At 38.3% G+C, this 15,808-nt stretch overlaps 1 protein-coding gene across 2 annotated transcripts in view; it reads left to right on the top strand.

The window, feature by feature from the left end:
* Positions 1 to 487: 487 nt before the first annotated feature.
* The window catches only part of TDRD3 (tudor domain containing 3), a 166,565-nt gene continuing 151,244 nt past the window's right edge, over positions 488 to 15,808 (top strand). For both annotated transcript variants that reach the window (XM_059143676.1, XM_059143675.1), the window contains exon 1: positions 488 to 571. In XM_059143676.1, coding sequence (XP_058999659.1) covers positions 531 to 571 — 41 coding nt within the window. In that variant the 5' untranslated portion in view covers positions 488 to 530. The remainder of the gene's footprint in view (positions 572 to 15,808) is intronic.

Genomic DNA, 15,808 nt, shown 5'->3' with positions numbered 1-15,808 from the left:
GCCTCGGGGGAAGCGACTGGCTGTCGGCGCTGGAAAGCGGGCGTTCCTTTCCGCTCTACAAAGAAAACAATCCGCATTAGTTTCCAAGGTGTGCAACTCAGAAAAGTGAGCCAGAAACAAAACATAACCAGGCCTTCGGGGGAAAGCAAAGTCTCGTAGTCCTTGCTCACAGACTGGCCCGCGATTTCCAGGCCCCAGCCGGTGTGCGAGGCATCACGGCCCCCGGCAGGCAGCAACCTCCAAGCCCCACGCCAGGCCTGCCCCTGCGGCCGCTCGGAAAACGCGGCGAGCGGAACCCGCACGCGGAAGCGCCGGCCGCACTGAGCATGCCCAGTTGCAGAGCCGACCAGAGGAGTTTTTTTTTTTTCTTTTCTTTTCTTTCGGTTTTTTTTTTTCTTTCTTTCTTTCTTTCTTTCTTCTTCTTCTTCTTCTTCTTCTTCTTCTTTTTTTTTTGCTCTCAAGTAGGAGGCCTATCCCTCCACCCCCACCCCAGCCCCCCCCACCCCGCACCCCCGGCCTAAGCAGCTACCATGTCTGAGGTTCCCGGCGCGGCGTTGTCCCAGGCGGGTTGGTAAGTGGCGAGTCCCGCTGGCCGCTCGGCCGCGGACGCGGGCCGGGGCCCCGAGGAGGGTTGGGGTTGGGGGCGGTGGGGTGCGTATCGGGGTAGGCGGAGGCCGCCGCCCGCCCCCGGCCTCTCCCCGGGCCCTCCGGGCCGGCTCCGCCCCCGGCGCCACGCGGAGCGGAGCGAGTCCCCCAGCTTCCCTCGGGGCGGCGGCGGCGCGGCCTGGGCCCCGGGCGGCGGGCGGCGGGCCGGGGAGAGGCCGGGGGTTGCGAGCCGAGCAGGCAGGGTGGCCGGCGGCCCAGGCCCGAGCGCATTCGCCCGGGAGGACCTGCCACGCCGTCCGCGCCGCTCTGGGGAGTGTTGCTGCGGCGGGACGAGGGGAGGCGAGGGCTGGAGGGACCCCAGTGCAGCGGAGAGGGGCTAGCGAGGCCGGAGCCCGCGGGCCCTCAGGAAGTTGAGGGCCCACCAGGGCAAAGCCCGGGCTGCAACCGGGCCGCCTCTTCTTTCTCCTAATTTCAGAGCAGTGTGTTCCGACCGGTGTGAAGCTGCCCTCCGTGGCACACACACAACTTCTGAAGCTAAGAATGACCTCATTGTCAACTCGTGTGGGTGCTCCGTGGAACTTTTCTTGAAGCGATGGCAATGTTCTGATTTTTAAAGACGTTTCATGTTAAGATTTTAGAATCTGAAAGTAGTTTAAAAAATGCGAAATTAAACAGTTTCTGGAACTGAGGCCATGACAGTTGTTAACATCCAGTTTAATTTAGTAACGCTTTTGCAGGCCTACCTAGGCGCAGTCTGAGAGGAGGGGTGGGAAGGAGGATGAAAAAGATTTGCCCCAGCTCTCTGGAAGTTCACTATCTTGGTGAAAAGAGGAGAGACGGGGGCATTACAGGAACAAACATAAAAACGGGAAACAGTGGCAAACTGTGCAGAGAGGCACGCAAATGGGCTATGGAACTGGGAGGGGAAGGAGAGTTCATTTCCTAGAGAAGCAGGTTTTGAAAGGTGGTGAGGGAAAAGTCTTTCTGGACAGCCACCGGAGAGGCGACACAGAAGTAGGAAAGTGCTTACTGGTTTGCAGAACTGACACTAGATCCTAGTGGTTCCTGGAAGTAGGAGGGTGTCCAGTGAGGATTAAGACCAGAAAGGTTGGGGCAGGTTATGGCGGCTACAAGTGCCTAAAAGATATGGATTTGATTTTGTGGATAAAGTTTTTTGATTGGAGTGATATAATAATGCCTGTGTTTTGAAGAAGGGGCTCCTGGCTGTGCAGGCACTTCACTTTAGAAGTGAGGACTCAGGCACAGAACTGTTAAGTAATTTTTCTTTTCTACCTAGGAAGTGGTGGAGTTCAAAGTTGAGCACAGGGGGGCTGGTTCCAAATCTGGTGCTTTTAACCATTATGCGTTGTTGTTCCCATGGTTTTTGCGTAGAACACCATTAGGGTAACAGACTTTGAAGGAAAAACTCACCGTACTCAGTTCTATTTTTATTGTGGAATCTCTACCTTCAGTTTCTTACCTCACAAGAATGTTTTTGGATAATAACCTTGGCTTACTCTTTGACTTGAGTTGCTCTCCACTCTTCATTAAATTGAGCCTTGGTTTTTCAACCTAGTTATATGATTTCATTTACAAACTTGTTGGGTTACTTCTTTCCAACACAACACCTCCAAAGTCTCATTGGTTCCAAACACATACGAAATTGTTCTTTTTTGGACTTCAAGCTCTTTAGGGGTGTGGAACTGCATCTTATTTTTCTGTATATTTGTACTGCCAGGGAGCCACTACAATGTAGGTTCCCAGTAAAGTCTGATACAATTGACCTTGGAATGCCCCTGCTAATCAGATTCTATAGCAGTCTCTACCCAAGTTTAGATAGTGCCTCCTTTTTCTTGTTACATTGTTAAAGTCCCTAGCATGGTTATATTGTAACATTTGTCACTTTGTGTTGCAAATGATCTGATTAACATGTTTCTTTTTCCACCAGATTTTGTTGCTTTTATATGGCAGTGACTCACAAAGGCAATAGTAATTTGTGGGTCTAATAAGAGTTTTTCTAAGAGTTACCATGTAATTCCTAATAAGTCTTGAACAAATTAGATTTGTGCCAAAGAAGAGAAAGAGATCTCCTAGGTGTTCAAGTAGCCTGTAGATCTTATGTTTAAGTAGAGTCTTACTGTGTTAAAATGTAGAATCTCAAAAGTTTAGGCAGAGAAGAGAACTGGAAGGATTTAGGACCATAGAGTAGTTTTGACCAACTCATTCCAGTTCTGACTTTCTGAGTTTCCTCTAACTCTTGGGATTCTGTTATTGTCACGGACAAAACCATTTTTTCTTAGTTCTTAGTCTATACACTTAATTACTTATAGGACCTGAAAAGAAATAGATGTTAAGACACCTAAACTATTATTAAATCCTTTCTATCATCTTCACCTAAAATAATAGTTTAGGGTAATATTTTATCTTAAAAATAAAGCTTAGGTTTCTGATACATAATTCCAGTCTATGGTTTTTGTTTTGTTTTGTTTTGTTTTTGAGCAAATTCCCCCCCTCTTAAGTCTATTATCTTAAAGACCCCCCCCCACAAAACCAATACTTTAAAATACATCTCCAACTATAGCCACTCCAGCAGACATTCCAGTAATTTTTTTGTCTTTAGTGATGAGTAGCATAGAAAGCAACAGGTTATGCTAATTTGAACTTAAAAGTTTCAGGGACTTTCACAGTATGGTGGTTGTGTTTAAATAATGCACTAAATAGCACATTGATCTCTTATAGTGTTTAGTTATATGTGTGGAATAAACTTCACAATGAGAGATTTGGCTCAGTTTGTCTCAATAACAGATTTACTTAATGCCTTTTTGTTTTTTTCTCTTTGGAGATTCTCCTCAAGGGGGATTTGCTTGTTTCTGCTAACCTTTTGAATCTTGAGAATTTTTATAGAAATATCAACCTTTTGGAACCTTAAAAAATAGAAACATGTTAGAACATAATTGTGATTGTGTTTTTGAGAAAGGTATTTTCCATGGAATTAGTGATGGCACAGCTTAACACCCTTGTGTGCAGATGAGGATACTGAAGCACAGAGAGAATCAAAGATTTGCTCAGTTATAAGTAGCAGATCCAAGAATACTGCTCAAATGTGTGGAATAAAGATTCAAAACTCATTTCCATCAAGCCATGGTGATCATTTCTAATTTAAATTGTTGATAAAAAATAACACATTTTGAAATAGAAAATTGGATTAAAGCATTTTGTGGTGTATAAATTTACTTTCTCCTTTGGGAAATATAAGGTGCTTATGCTTAGGAGTGGTTGATTTTGAAAACAAAGAAAGCTTTATCTTGCAGTGGCTCACTTAAATGCTGATCAGAGTTACCTGAAAATGGTTAATTCTGTATTTTGCAAAGTCTAAGATTATCTGAAAGGTAAGGCACTATATTATATGTGTTTGCCTTACCTAGCAGTTTTGAGTTGAAGACTCCATAAGGTAGCATTAGAAATAGTGTTTCCATTTTATTCTGAAGGAACATAGTTCATTAGAAACTCCAGATTTCTATCATGCAAGGCTTAACCCGGATGTGCTCTGGGGATTTTGTTTTTGTGTTTTTGGTGAAGAGGGAAAGGTTGGAGGGGAAATAGAAGGATGAACACACAAGTCTTCTTACATTGTTCCCCTTGAACTTCACCTTCTCTTTTGAGTTCTATTTTCTTTGTTTACTGGTGCTACCACTATACTGACCATTCTCTGGCCCAAGTGTGTACCACCAAACTCCTTTCCCTTTCTTTCACCTTTGAACAACTAAGAAAGACTGCAGCTTTAAAAAAGTCTATAAAAATTTAGTACTAGAGAAGAACAACTGTAAGATAGATAAAATAGGAAGCACAATGGCAGTGTGGAGTATGAAGTGAATGCTCTTTTGTCTTGAGGAGCCAGCCCTGTTCCACATGTTGCTTTGAGATAGCTATTCCAAAGTGGTGCTTTAGGACAATTTGCTGGAATTTCTAATTTCTAACTTTAGACCTATCCACAGATGGAGAGCTTCTTTTCACATGCCATCATGTAGAAGCTTCCTCCCCAAAACATTAATGATCAAGACCAAGAAAGTCAGATTCCTGGTTCGGTAGCCCACCCTGCACCTTTCTTGTATGGCTTCTGTTTTCTGAGAGACACACCTCTTCCCCAGGAGATTGATGGTCAATGATCTGTCTTCAAATGGGAAGCAACCTTTACAGCACCATCAGCATTACTTTACTTTTACCTGCTACACTGTTGCTAACAGTGATATGAGAGAAGTTTATACAAAGGGTGTCTGAAGTTTTGCTCCCTCATATGCCAACATAACTCTTAGGCATAAGTCCATTTGTAAAGAATATTGGTAGTTCTTTATAAGGTGGTATATTAAGTGCAAGATACTTTATTATCTAGAATTATAAAATATATCTAGAATTATAAAATATTTTATCATTACCACTTTGATATAAACATACTCTTGGTACACTGTTTCAGAAAGGATCAGAACCATTAAAACACTTTTTTAGCCAAAACAATAATAGATCATGTTGAAGAATACTAGAAGAAGCCAGTTGCCTTCCTTGTATTTAGGTTTCAGGGGAGCTTATCAGAGACATCCCATTTTGAAACATTTCATATTTTTTTAATGAGCATTTGTAACTATATCTTTGGTTTATGTTTTTTTGTGAAATTATAGTTCAATACTAATAAGCCTTGTTGACCTTCTGTCTTAAAATATGTTACACACTGCCCGGTGGCTTCTACTGATACTATAAACTGCTAAAAATGCCTGGATATTCTGTTAAACTGCAAATTTTAAGGTTTCAAGGTGCTGTTTGCAGTGATTTTTTGGTGAATAACCTATAAATCTAGTTTCAACTGCCTGTAGACTTGACTGCCTCAAGCATAAAGGGGGTATAAAAAGAAACTTGCTACCTCAGCAAGTTGAAAATAATTTTCTCCTCTCACACAGCAGCATTTGCTAAATCAAGTAAAAATTACATAGTAACATTTCAAGAACCATAAAAATATAACTATATCAACTTTTTCGGATTATATTTTCTCCTTTTGATAAAAGAAGGATATTGGCAGTTTGACTTATCATGTTGCAGTTAAGTCCCATCTCTCTAGAAATTGACTTTTTGTAAGATGTAGGATCTGGAATTAGCGGAAGAAGGCTTTACCTCCAGATGATTTTTAGAAGAAGCAGACTGCACTCCCAGTAATGCAAAAACAATTTATGTAAAAATTGAGAAACATTTGTGAAGTCGTAGAATGAAAACAAAGTAAAGCAGAGAAGAGGGGACAAAAAAATGTGTGGTGATAAGGTGAAATATTAACAGGAGTGTCAAATCAAAGATAGAACAGAAAAGAAGCACCCTAGTGATAGAGAGAAAGGGGAAAGAACCACATCACACTCCAGGGCTGGACAGATCCTACGTGTACCTTAGTACTGTAACCCCTACAGGTTTCACAACCTTACTCTGTGGGTGAGTCTGTGTGCATGTGTGAGGGCTTCTTACACTTATTACAGCTTTACAGCCTTTATAGTGGAGACAAATAGCTACCCTCATCTTAAGATAGTGCTGTTGGAGGTATGGTATCTTTACAACTGTTAAGTCTCTGCAATAATGCAAAGAAATATGTAACCCTATATAGTAATGTGTCTACTGAAATACATGTAGTAAATGTTTATGCCTCTTTTACACAAGGCACTGTTTGTTTTTGCGATTATATACAAGTTCCTCAGAATTTAAACATGCTGTACAGTGGTATTTTGCTTGGGAAGTCTGGAAGGCTTTCCAGAACTAATGGTGTATAAGTAGGATATGTTGTATATGCCATCTCATATGGTGTCTAGTCCTTTTCTAGGGAAAAACAAGGCAGATTCATTGATGCATTCATTCAACAAATAATTATTAAACATCTTGTAGCAGACACTTTCTTTAGTATAATCTGATGTAGTCTTATGGGGAAGAAAGCCATTAACTATATACTGTAAACACTGCATCTGTAAACACACCAGAGATGAAAAGGGGCATGGTTCTGGAAGAATTTATGGAATGGAAATTTGGTGTCTTTGTGGTGGTTGTAGAATGCGTCCCTGAGATCTGGAGGATGAGTGGGAATTATGTAGGATAAGTAAGATTTTAAAAAGCAGATGCAAATTTCACAGGGCAGTAGGGAGCATGGTGAGTACAAAGGTCTGAAGGACTGGGATGAATGGACAAGATAGGAACAGTATAGGGAAGTGGGACTGGGAGATACTTAGGGTCTAGGTCCTGTAGCTTGGGTCTTGCTTTTATTCTGGAGGCAATAGAAATCAGTTGGAAAGTTTTATCAGGGGTTGGAGTAGGGATGACATCATAGTTAAATTTTGAGAAATGCTTGCATTGAAGAAAATAGCTCAGAGCTTGGCATGAGTAGCCGGATGGATAAAGTGGTGGTGATGATTGAGATGGAGAACAGAAATTGATTTGAGCAATATTTAGGAGGTAAAATGGACAGAACTTTTAGATGGATTGTATATGGGAAAGAGAGAAGGAGGTGTCAAAGAGTTGATTTCTAGGTTTCTGGCTTTTATACTTGAACTGATTACAATAAGGTTAAATAGGGAGTATTAGAAAAGGAACACATTTTTCACGGGTGGAATTGAAGTTAGACATTATTTGACTGTGAGGTGGCTTTGAGTTATCTAAAAGAAGATGCCAGTTAGACATTGGGAAATACTAATCTTGCATTAGGAAAAAGACCGGATTAGAGAATAAATTCGGAATCATTCAAGTATAGCTGATAATTGAAGCAGTGCAGATGAGATCATCTAAGGCCGCACTGTCCAATATGGTAGACATTAGCCATATGTGGCTGCTGAATGCTTGTAAAATGTAAAATAGTTGTACCTATAAAATACAGACTGGATGGATGTAAGGATGTAAATATCTCTCATGTATTTTTATATTGCTTATATATTGAAATAATGCTGTCAATATATTGTGTTAAAATACATTATTAATTTAACTTCACATGGTTCTTTTTACTGTTACGAGTGTAGCTTGCATCTTATTTCTATTAGATAGCACTGATCTATGATCTAAAAAGTCAAGCTTTAAATAAGAGTCTAGGTTCAAGCACTGAGGAATTTCAGCATTTTAAAAGAGAATTAGCCTTCTAGGAGCTGCCAGAGAGGGGAAAAAGGATTGGAAGGAAATCACTGACTTTTCTGAAAAGAGAAAATGGACATATCTTTAAGAGTTCTGTGACAAGATTATTTGCTTAGGTCAATATTACTGACTTGCTGATTCTAGAGATTCAGATCAGTTTTTAAAACATTTTTTTTTTTAAATAAATTTAGGTATCTGAATGTTCCTTTTTAAAAAATTCCACCCCCCCCAACCCACCCCCACCCCCACCCCCGTCCCCTTTAAATATAAAATGCAAATAGGGGCACCTGGGTGGCTCAGTTTGTTAAGGCTCTGTTTTAGGATCAGGTCATGATCCCAGGGTCCTGGGATCTAGCCCTGTATTTGGCTCCCTGTTCAGCAAGGAGCCTGCATCTTCCTCTGCCTCTCCCCCTGCTCATGCTTTCTCTCTCTCTCTCCCAAAACAAAAGGCAAATAAAATTCAGCAACAACTTTTCAGAAGACAGTCTGTTGTAGACATTAAGTGAAGATGTAAGAAAAAACATTTTTATTTTACTGAATTCCTAAGCAAGACCTTGAGATATTTGAAAATTAATAAAGGTAGATTTTTAAAAATATATAATATGAAACATTAAACATAAATGTTGATGGAAAAACTTGCTAAATAAATTAAACCAACATTTTATAATGGCTTTTGGAATTAATTCAGTTTAAGTTTTGTTTTGAAAGAGAAATAGGGATGTATGCAAGTTTAAATGTCCAGAAAGTTGATAGATGGTCACGATAAAATGAATGAAATAATTTTTCCTTTTGCCATAATATATTCTAATATTATTAGACCCAAAGAAATAAGTGTATATTCCTTTTGCCATAAATGTATTCTAATATTATTAGATTAGATTAGATCCAGTTTTTCTATTTAGTTAAAATAGTTTGATGTCTTGTTTTGTAAGATCCTGCAGGACAAGGATCAAGTCTTCTCATGTTTCTATACCACTCTTAGCATTTAGCAGGGGGTGAGGTCCACAGTAGACACAGAAATGCTTGTGGAATGAATATTGATAATACCATCATAATAAATTAGTCTCAGATGTTTCATAATATTGTTTTTGTGTTCTCAAGGAACATGAAACTTATTCAGGCTTTGTACAGAGTAGGAAATTGTTACTTGTGAAATGAATGTGAAATTCTAAAAATCAGTTTTATGGAAAAATTATTATTTTTACAGAAATGCAGGAAATAAACTGTTAAAGCTTTCTCTATTGATACTAATGACAGAACACAAACACATACGTTTACAGATACATTGATAATATTTCTTTGAATGGGACAACCAACTGTTTCTGTAGGGGTTTGAGATGTTCTCTCTCAAAGCATTGTTAATAGAAATTATTTTCAGAAGTTTGTTTTTAGTATAAGTTTGTCCTAGGTCCTAATAATTTCTTTACTCATTTGATATTTTATGAGGTGCTAAAGTTTTTATTTTTCTTTTTAATATTTCAGAATTGCTTGTTATCTGGGGGTCCCTAGTTAGAAAAGCATTAGGATGATGAGGTTGTAATTCATTCTGTGGCCTTTGATAGGGCAAAGCAGTAGGCATTTGGGACACTTTCCAGTTTAGTAAGCTGCAGAGGGTTTCAGTTCACTGGGTTCTTATATGAGGACCCTGCCAAGCATAGGTTGTTCTTTTGTTAACTTTCAATTATGAACAGCAAAAAGACCATGTATATGTTGCCAGTCAGGTCACAAAACATGTAAAATAGGCTTCTTCTCAGTGGCTTTCCTCTGTCTACCATACTCAGAATGGCCAATACTATTGAGCCTTTCCCCTGGGGCTGAGAGCTTCAGTTGGTATGCAGAGGCTTCTCCTCCTAGGGGTTTGCCATAATCTTTTGTCCAGGCTGCTTGCTGAGTCTCTTGGTTTGTTTCACCCTAAATTGTGAGTGATAGTGACGGTTCTCCAGGATTGTGTTGATTTTCTTCTTTCCTTGTGCTTTTCAGGGAGGAAAAGTTGTGCTTTTTGGGGAGGTGTAGTACAGGGTTAGAATCCAGGCTCTATCAGATCTGTCTTTGGTCATTATGAAGTTTTATAGGATTAGGGTATAATTCTTTATTTGACTGCTGCTGATAAATTTTTTTTTAAAGATTTTTATTTATTTATTTGATAGACAGAGATCACAAGTAGGCAGAGAGGCAGGCAGAAAGAGAGGGGGAAGCAGGCTCCCTGCTGAGCAGAGAGCCCGATGTGGGGCTTGATCCCAGGACCCTGAGATCATGACCTGAGCTGAAGGCAGAGGCCTAAACCACTGAGCCACCCAGGCGCCCCTGCTGATAAATTTTTGACTGCTTTTTCTGATTGTGATTATTTGCTTTGTTTTTACTTTTTTTTTCTTTAGTTATACATTTATCAGAAGTCTTTCTAAGCATATGTTAATTAGGTGTTTCTTTGATAATTAACCATTGGTAAAAATGAATGTATTTTGTGTACGTATATTAAAAATATGGTTGCTTTATCAATACCATGAAATTTCAGTGCCCATTTTTGTGTCTGTGTTTACATCATTATTGGTACAAAGTAACCACCCCAAATTTACATTTAACTTTGTTGGTAAACACATCTAGCTACTCTTGGCTGTACAGAGACACTTGCCATTATACTCATTAAATTTTGATTTGACATCATGAAAAAGATAGTGCAGGGTGGTGGTTTAGATGTTAATGGGTACAGAGTAATAATATTTAAATGACACATGACAGAAATCATAGTGTGCGTTCAAGAGCCTGATTATTTTGAAAGGGCAATAAGGCCTTGAAGTTTTTACCAGTTTATACTTATGTGAATAAGCACTTATGTTGATATGATTTTAATTAAAACACAAAATTGGCCTGAGGTATACCCTTCTAATATTTACAGAACTGATCTACATTAGTTAGGTTGAAATCTAGGCTGATGTACAAAGACCCCACATTACAAAGCTCTAGAAATCATAGCATTTTTCCTCCATCATCACAAAACAACATACAGTGATGGTGATACTGCTTTTTGCTGTCATTTAGGGACCCAGGTTCCTTTGGTCTTACTGTTTTGTTGTCCCTTAACACTGGCTACTCCAAGTATGGTCCTAAGATCAGCATCATTAGCGTTATCTGGTAGCTTGTTAGCAATGCAGAATCTCAGTCTACCACAGTGCTATTCAATCAGCATCTGTGTTTTAACAGGATTCTCCTAGTAACTTTTTTGTACCTCAGAGTTTGAGAAGCACCACTTAGGGTATTGTCATTGTTTCCACACATATAGCAAAGTAGCTGCCACATCTGAGTTTTAGCTCGCAGGAAGGGAAAGGACAGCTGAGAGCCATAGAGTCAAGTCTTTCCCTAATGGGAAAAGTGGGACACATTACTTCCTTTGTTTCCAAAAACTTAGTCTCACCTATGTGAAAAGGATTCTGGGAAATGTGGTCTAGTTCTGTGATTCTCAAACTCTTTCCAGTTATTAAAATTTCTAGTTCTTCACACACCAGTACTTTTGTGAAATATAAAATTTTGTAACAATTTCAAATTTCTGTAAGAGATTTTTTTTAAACAAGCCTAAATGTATATTTTTAAAATTTATTTTTATTTATTTGACAGAGATCACAAGTAGGCAGAGAGGCAGGCAGAGAGGAGGGGAAGCAGGCTCCATGACAAGCAGAGAGCCCGATGTGGGGCTCCATCCCAGGACCCTGGGATCATGACCTGAGCTGAAGGCAGAGGCTTTAACCCATTGAGCCACCCAGGCACCCCTCTGTAAGAGATTTTAAATGCTCCCTTCAGTTACTCCATCATGAAGCAGTAACAAAGAGTTTGAAGACTGACATGGATCCAGGGACCACATTTGAAGTAGTTCCCTTCTACCTGAAGACATTTTGAATTTTTCACTTACTGATGCTATTGAAATTATGGTAAAGTTGCATGAATTTGGTATGAATGAATGAGGAATTTTTTTTTTTTACTTTATACTTTTGATTCAATTTACTTATTAATATTCTACTTAAAATTTTTTATTATTTTTAGTGATAATCTTATGTTTGTAAAGGACTTTTTAGTTTGCCAAGCCCTCTTTCCCTAATTATGTCACTCCATAATAATAAGTAGTAAGTATGTATGTATTATGTTTGCTTAGCAAAGGGGATTGCGAGCCTTCTTGGTTTAATCATGTGGTTGATATCTATTATGACAAATTAAAGAATAGTCATGTTTGTTATGAGGTAATACCTTTCCACTGTATTTTGTAGCTTTCTTATACTTTTAGTTATGAATTAATACAAACTAATATTAGTTTACATTTGGTGTGATGAGACTTATCTGTGCCGTTGTCATATTGGCTAACATTGCTTGACATGGTTTGAATTACTCCTGCCTAAACATGTTTTCGTGGAAAATAAAATTGAATTGGACGGTTGGTGGTCTTTTAAAATGTTTTACCTTATCACAATAACTTTCATGTGCAAATTGAATTGTTTATTGTTACTGGTAATGCTCTACTGCCTTAAGCAAAAGTATATTTAAAAAATGTATGATTATAGATTTCTGTGTATCTAAGACTTGTGTTTTCAAAGTGGAAAAATAGGCTGTTTGACTGAATGTTTTTGTTATATTCAGCTTGCTTGTTGCTGTTACAGCTTGCCTGGTACTGCCCCGCAGCAGCCGTTTTTTTTCTTTTTTGCTTAAGTACTCAGTGTACATGAACTAAGAAGTCAGCAGGAAGTCAGCATTGTGGACGAGGAACAGGCTTGCGAGCTGGAATGGATTTGTGTTTGGAACTGAAATTAGTAAATTCCATGATTTTGAATAGTTAATTTCTATTAGAATTGGTTAATTAGAATTATATCACAAAACTGGGTTATCATGAGCGATTACTGAGGAATAGAAAATAGTTGTGAAAACACCACATGTATCCTTGATTTTCAGTTAAATTTATACCTACTTTCTATTTTTAAATTTTAAGGTGTAATTGAAGTATGGCTGGCACACAGATATACCTGCCTCCTGAGAAGCGATGGGGTTCATGGTTAAAAGCATGGGCTCTGAAGTCCAACTGTCTTCTGCTAGGGTCAATCCTGGTTCTGCCACTGCTTAACTATAATAGCCTTGAGTACATTAATTATTTGCTGCCTCAGTTTGCTCATCTGTTAAGTGGTGCCAATTATAGCACCTAACCCACAGTGTGCTTAAGAGGATTAATGAGTTGATACACACAAAGTGTTCAGAACACTGCTTGTCATATGCTGAGTGCCTAGTAAATATTTAGGTCCTTTCTAATGCATATTAAGCCTGGATTCTCATAACTTACTGCTGCCTATAAATAAATTGATGTAATTTTCACATATATCGATTTCTGATATTGTGTTATTTCTGAAAAAAGTTGTCTTTTATTTTAGAATATCTTTTGTTGTCTCTTAAAGGATTACCTTGATAAAGACAAAATCCTTATATCTTATGGGTTTTGAATCTCATTATAAAATATGTCTTGCCATTTGGTAAACTTATAAATGTTGGTGCCTCAAATTAAAGATAAGTAATACAGATAGGATATTTCATATAATATTATTTTACTTGCACAGGAAGACTAGAAAGACATTTGAGAGAGAGAACTATCAATATTCAATCTCTTATTTTAGATGTGAATTTAGTAAGTCTCAGAAGCTGAAGGCAGGTAATTTAATATTCTTGTTGAAATATTGCATTGTTATTAAGTATTTGCCTTTTAATTTTATAAATAAGGTTTTCATTTAACGAGTAATGGAATGTCCTCCTTAAAAATTAAATGTTTGGAGCCAGTTTTGTAATATGTAAATTTATGGAACAATATAAATTTTTTGAAGATTAAATAAATGTTTAAAGAGAGACATCTTTTGAATCTAGATTTTAAAGAAAAAAGATTATAGAGCTTTATCCTAAGTAAGGAGTTGGCAAACTAGGGCCCAGTGATTTCATGCTTACTCTTGTTAATAAAGTTTTATTCATACACAGCTATACCATGCATTTGTGCTCTGAGCAGAGTTGAGTAGTTGTGACAGAGATCATATGGCCTGCAGGAAAACTACAATTTTTACTATCTGCCCCTTTACGGAAAAAGTTTATTGGCCTCTGTCCTAAGTAATTAGTGAAGTAGATTTATTAGTTCATTATTACTTAGAAGAGGTTGGAATAAGTTGTACATGCTACTTTTCCAATGTTTGTCAAAAATACCTTTCCAGAACAACCATGATCCTTGTTTGTATCCTTATTTGTAATGACTGGTATGAATGGTGCTGCTTCACAGATTAGTAAATCCTAACTATTTGTTAGGAATGTGCCACTACTTGCAGTGGGACTTTCTATCAGATACAGAATTGTCAGGTGTTTTTGAAATGGTCTACTGATTTTAATAGAACTTTTCCATTATGTCCTAGGGCAGATAGAAATCCTTCATTGCTTTCAATTTAGAATTTCTATCACACCTGGACAACTTTTGGATTTTATAGAAAACCTAGACTACAGATAGTTTTTATCAGATCAGTACTGCTTAAGGGAAGGAAACAGATGTGAGGTTGAAAAGCCTGCTAAAACATATCAATTCTGAGTAAAATATAGAAGTTTGTCTTTAAATAGCAAAAGCTATTTGATAGCCAGTTATACTTAAATTAACCTAATTTATTTGTAATCTGTTTTTTTTTAATTGATTTATTTTTAAAGATTTTATTTATTTATTTTAGAGGGAGAGAGGAAGAGAGAAAGAGCACAAGCAGGGGGAGTGGCAGGCAGAGAGAGAGGGAGGAGCAGGCTTCTCACTGAGGAGGAACCCTGACAAGGGCTCTATTCCAGGACCCTGGAATCATGACCTGAGCTGAAGGCAGACGCTTAACTGACTGAGCCACCCAGGCATCCCAGTAATAAGCTATTTTAGATTAGAAATTGAATTCATGAAAAAAATTCATGAATTGATTTGACAAAAATTATAGGTGAAGTTTTTTTTATATCTTTTTATTTATTTATTAGATTGAGTGAGACAGAGAGAGAATGAGCCAAGCAGGGGGAACAGCAGGGAGAGAGAGAGGCAGACTTCCTGCTGAGCAGGAAGCCTGATGTAGGACTCGATTCCAGGACCTTGGGATCATGACCTTAGCGGAAGGCAGATGTGTAACCTACTGAGCCACCCAGGTGTCCCTGTAGGGGAACTATTTTAACAGTGTTCAGGGGACTAGGCACAAAGGGTCTAATGAAATCCAGTTTTTCAATATTCATTCTTATATTCATTCATATTTTTCCTTTTTGGATATGAATCCTCAAACTTGTAGAGTTGCCATTCCCACCATGTAGAGATTCATATACACTGAAATTCTTTTTTTTCACAGTTTCCATTTTTGACATTATTCTCATTATAAAATGTTCCATCAGAACTTTTACATTTCACCTAACCACTCTGGTATACTGGGGTATAAGTAATATAGTGATAACAACCAAGCATGCCATTTAACAACTGTAACCAACATAAACAAATAACATCACTGAGAAATCCAGGCCCTGAATTTTAGCTAAATTAAATAGACCACTGCAATCTTGATAGCTCATCCCCAAACTTAAAGAGTATAATAGTTTTGAAGAGTGTATTAGTTTTTCTATAAAAATTATGATTAATTTTACAAATCAAATTGGAAGATATATGCAAATCGCTCTTTTTTCAAATGGCCAAACTTTGTATTGATGACTTGATGGATTCCCCAAGTACCACCCTGCGTCCAGAGATCCGTTGAGAGTTTTTTTTTTTTTTTTTTTTTTTTTTTTTTTTTTTTTTTAAAGATTTTATTTATTTGACAGAGAGAGATCACAAGTAGGCAGAGAGGCAGGCAGAGAGAGAGAGAGGAGGAAGCAGGCTCCCCGCTAAGCAGAGAGCCCGATGTGGGACTCGATCCCAGGACCCTGAGATCATGACCTGAGCTGAAGGCAGCGGCTTAACCCACTGAGCCACCCAGGCGCCCCCGTTGAGAGTTTTAAATCAGGGCCTTGAAAAGACCAGATTTGCTGAGTTTACAAAGATCACTCTGGCTTCCATTTCAAGAATGGT

Source organism: Mustela lutreola, chromosome 13, assembly GCF_030435805.1.
Source record: "Mustela lutreola isolate mMusLut2 chromosome 13, mMusLut2.pri, whole genome shotgun sequence".
Classification (NCBI taxonomy): Eukaryota; Metazoa; Chordata; class Mammalia; order Carnivora; family Mustelidae; genus Mustela; species Mustela lutreola.
This window is presented reverse-complemented; position numbering and strand designations above follow the sequence as displayed.